The sequence below is a fragment of the Pinus tabuliformis genome, chromosome 4_2, assembly GCF_031772625.1.
Source record: "Pinus tabuliformis cultivar Carrire ecotype Pingquan chromosome 4_2, CPIR1, whole genome shotgun sequence".
In the NCBI taxonomy this organism is placed as follows: domain Eukaryota; kingdom Viridiplantae; phylum Streptophyta; class Pinopsida; order Pinales; family Pinaceae; genus Pinus; species Pinus tabuliformis.
Window position 1 is genome coordinate 701,185,644 of NC_142304.1, and position 2,915 is coordinate 701,188,558.

The 2,915-nt window shown below is 36.3% G+C and overlaps 1 protein-coding gene across 1 annotated transcript; it reads right to left on the minus strand.

The window, feature by feature from the left end:
* Positions 1 to 1,445: 1,445 nt before the first annotated feature.
* LOC149171417 (SKP1-like protein 3) lies at positions 1,446 to 1,942 on the minus strand. The gene is made up of 2 exons (XM_089425961.1): positions 1,655 to 1,942; positions 1,446 to 1,553 (listed from the first exon to the last, which is right to left on the minus strand). The coding sequence occupies exons 1-2, from the start codon at positions 1,940 to 1,942 to the stop codon at positions 1,446 to 1,448; spliced, it is 396 nt and encodes a 131-aa protein (XP_089282087.1).
* Between the last annotated feature and the right edge of the window lie 973 nt (positions 1,943 to 2,915).

A 2,915-nucleotide genomic window follows, 5' to 3' on the forward strand; every position in this document is an offset into this window, starting at 1 on the left:
ACTTTTGAGGTTTGGTATGAATAATGTGAAGCCTATGTCAGTCCCTTTAGCTTCCCATTTTAAGCTTTCTTCGAGTTTATGTCCTAATACAGATGAAGAAAAGGATTATATGTCTCGAATTCCTTATGTCAATGTAGTAGGATATTTGATGTATGTGATGGTGTGTATGCGACCAGATATTTCTCATGCAGTTGGGGTTGTCAGCAGGTACATGGAAAATCCGGGTAAAGAGCACTGGTCAGCAGTGAAATGGGTGGGTGCTTCGGTACTTGAGAGGCACAAGTAGTTATTGTATTTCTTACAATAAGAGTAGTGAATTTGTTTGCGGATATGTTGATTCCAATTTTGAAGGTGATTTGGATAAGATAAGATCAACTTTAGGGTACGTCTTTACTCTTGCAGGTGGAGCTATAAGTTGGATGTCAAAGCTAAAGAACATTGTTGCTTTATCCACTACTGAAGCAGAATACATTGTTGCTTCTCATGCTTGCAAAGAGGTGGTTTGGTTGAAAGGTTTGCTTGGTGAGTTTGGTAGGTTACAGGACAACATCAGGTTACTTTGTGATAGTCAAAGTGCAATACATTTGGCTAAGAATCCGGCCTATCATAGTAAGTCAAAGCATATTCCAATCAAATATCATTTTGTAAGACAGGTTATCACTGAAAGGGGAGTTTCTCTTGAAAAGGTGCATACAAAGGAGAACTGTGCAGACATGTTCATGAAACCAATTTTGTTGGAGAAGCTACGCTAGTGTTTGGCTTCTCTTGGCTTGCAGAAAAGATAAAATAATAATAACAGGGCATCAGGCGAATTGTTGTCAAGGTGGAGATTGTTGAGATTTTCTGTTTGGGATGAAATAGGCAAAAATCTCTGTAGGTGACAACAATAGGAATTCAGTTCCTAGATTAGCTCCAGTTTGTTGGGAGGGAGTTAATGCCTCCTATATTTGATGTGAGGGAATTAATGAGGCTATTAGATTCTCTGTGCTATATAACAGGCAACCATTCGGATGTTTGCTAAGAGAGTGTGAGGATTTCTTGATGTAATCTCCAATTTGATTAATAAATTCCTGATGCCTATGTTTGGTGGACGTAGCCCAGATTGGTTGGGTGAACCATGTTAAAAATTGTCTCCTATGTGCTTGATTGTTCTGCTGTGTTAATTCTGCTGTGTTAAATATATTTAAGTTTACTGTGCACCTGTACCAACACTTGACAACCGGGCTCTTCAGAATAGAAGTTCCTTAAAGATTTTTGAAGGTGCTGAATCCATATATGTAGTAAAAAAAATGAGTTTAAACAACACAAATCAAGATTTGGCCATCAAAATTTTGGCCAGATTCCCACCAGAAATCCACCAAAAACTCCAAAATATCAAAAGTAAAAACTACTCCTTAAAAAATATCAATCTAACTAAATACCAATTTTCTTTGATTTAATTATTTTTATATAAAAAATTCATCACTCTCGATCTCTAGCCTTGCAAGGATTTCTCTTTCCAATTTCTCACTTGACAAATCCAAAAGACTCTGCATAGCAAGAAAATCTGCTGCCTGCAGTAACATAATATAAAGCATATCAACCAGCATTCAATTACATTAATTATTGACTTTTAAAAAGATAATACTTCACATTATTTTTATGATAACATTACCTTTATCATATCCCGCAGTGTTGATATGTCCACGCTGATAAAATTCTCATCCCACTCTTTAACTTCACCTGAGGTTTGAGTTGAGTTGCGTAAATGATAGTCGTAGTATTGGATCACCTTTTCCAATATTGGAGTGGATACATAAACAGACATAGTTGCATGAGATATATCGTTGAATTCTGCCATATTTTTTATCACCTTCGACTCCATTGCAATTTCTCTACCCACCCGAAAAATTTCTCCGTCAGCCGTTTCCAGTGCCATTGTGTTGACCCTATCGTTTTCCATTGATCGTTCCACTTAAAACAACTCAGGTCCTGTGTCGGAAGTGAAAGGGTAGAAATAAAAATGTCCCAAGTCAAAGGGTAGAAATACAAATTAACGCCAGTTATTAATGTGCAGTTGACAAGAAATATAAAACATTTAGAAATGGGTAATTAATATATATATATATATATATATATATATATATATATCAAAGTTTTTTCACCGACCTTTTTGTGACTGTGTGCATTGAACCAATTTATGACTAGTTTAGAGTCACCAAATATCTACAGTTGCTGACATCTTTTGGCAAGGGAAAAAATAAGAAGTCTAAGGCTATTAAGTTATGCATATTTATTTGTGCCTCCCCTTAAACCTAACTTCATCTTGTAATGATGATCTTCATTTAAATACAAAACTGATCCTCTACCACAACCATCTTGTTGAGCAAATCCATCAAAATACACCAAAGGGTAAGCCTTGTCGATGATTTCTACATTATTGTTCCAGTGATTCTGTTTCAGTTCATCCTCAGGGATCAAGTTATAAAGTGCCACTATGTGGGAACATGTAAGATTCCAGTTTGATACCTTATTTTGAAAAATATTTTGGTTCCTTCCTAACCAAATACCCCAACAAACCAGAAGGGGCGGGTTTCATAACTTTGAATAGAAGCATTCCATGAGCTAGGGGCATTATTATAATATACTAATGTTATTATGAATATCAATGATATTAATAACATTGACATTAATATTAAGAACCCCTAAAATGGTTGTTGGCTCCAGACAATTGTCCTTGTCGTGTTGAACATAGGTGGATTAGGTGGCCACTTGGCCCATAACTTCAACCCTCATACAGGCCGGCATGCTCATATTTATACTCATGAGATGGAATCATTTACTTGCTCCTGTTATCATGCGTCATCACTCATTGGTTCATCATGTCGCCTTATTATTGCACAAAGAGGCTTACTTTGATGGAGATGGCCGAAGTT

Bases quoted from the DNA above. Each gene is read 5' to 3' on its own strand.
- LOC149171417 (XM_089425961.1), bottom strand. From the start codon at position 1,942: ATGGAAAACGATAGGGTCAACACAATGGCACTGGAAACGGCTGACGGA. The intron at 1,554-1,654 runs GTAATGTTATCA...ATGTTACTGCAG, and splicing joins CACTGCGGGATATGATAAAG to GCAGCAGATTTTCTTGCTAT.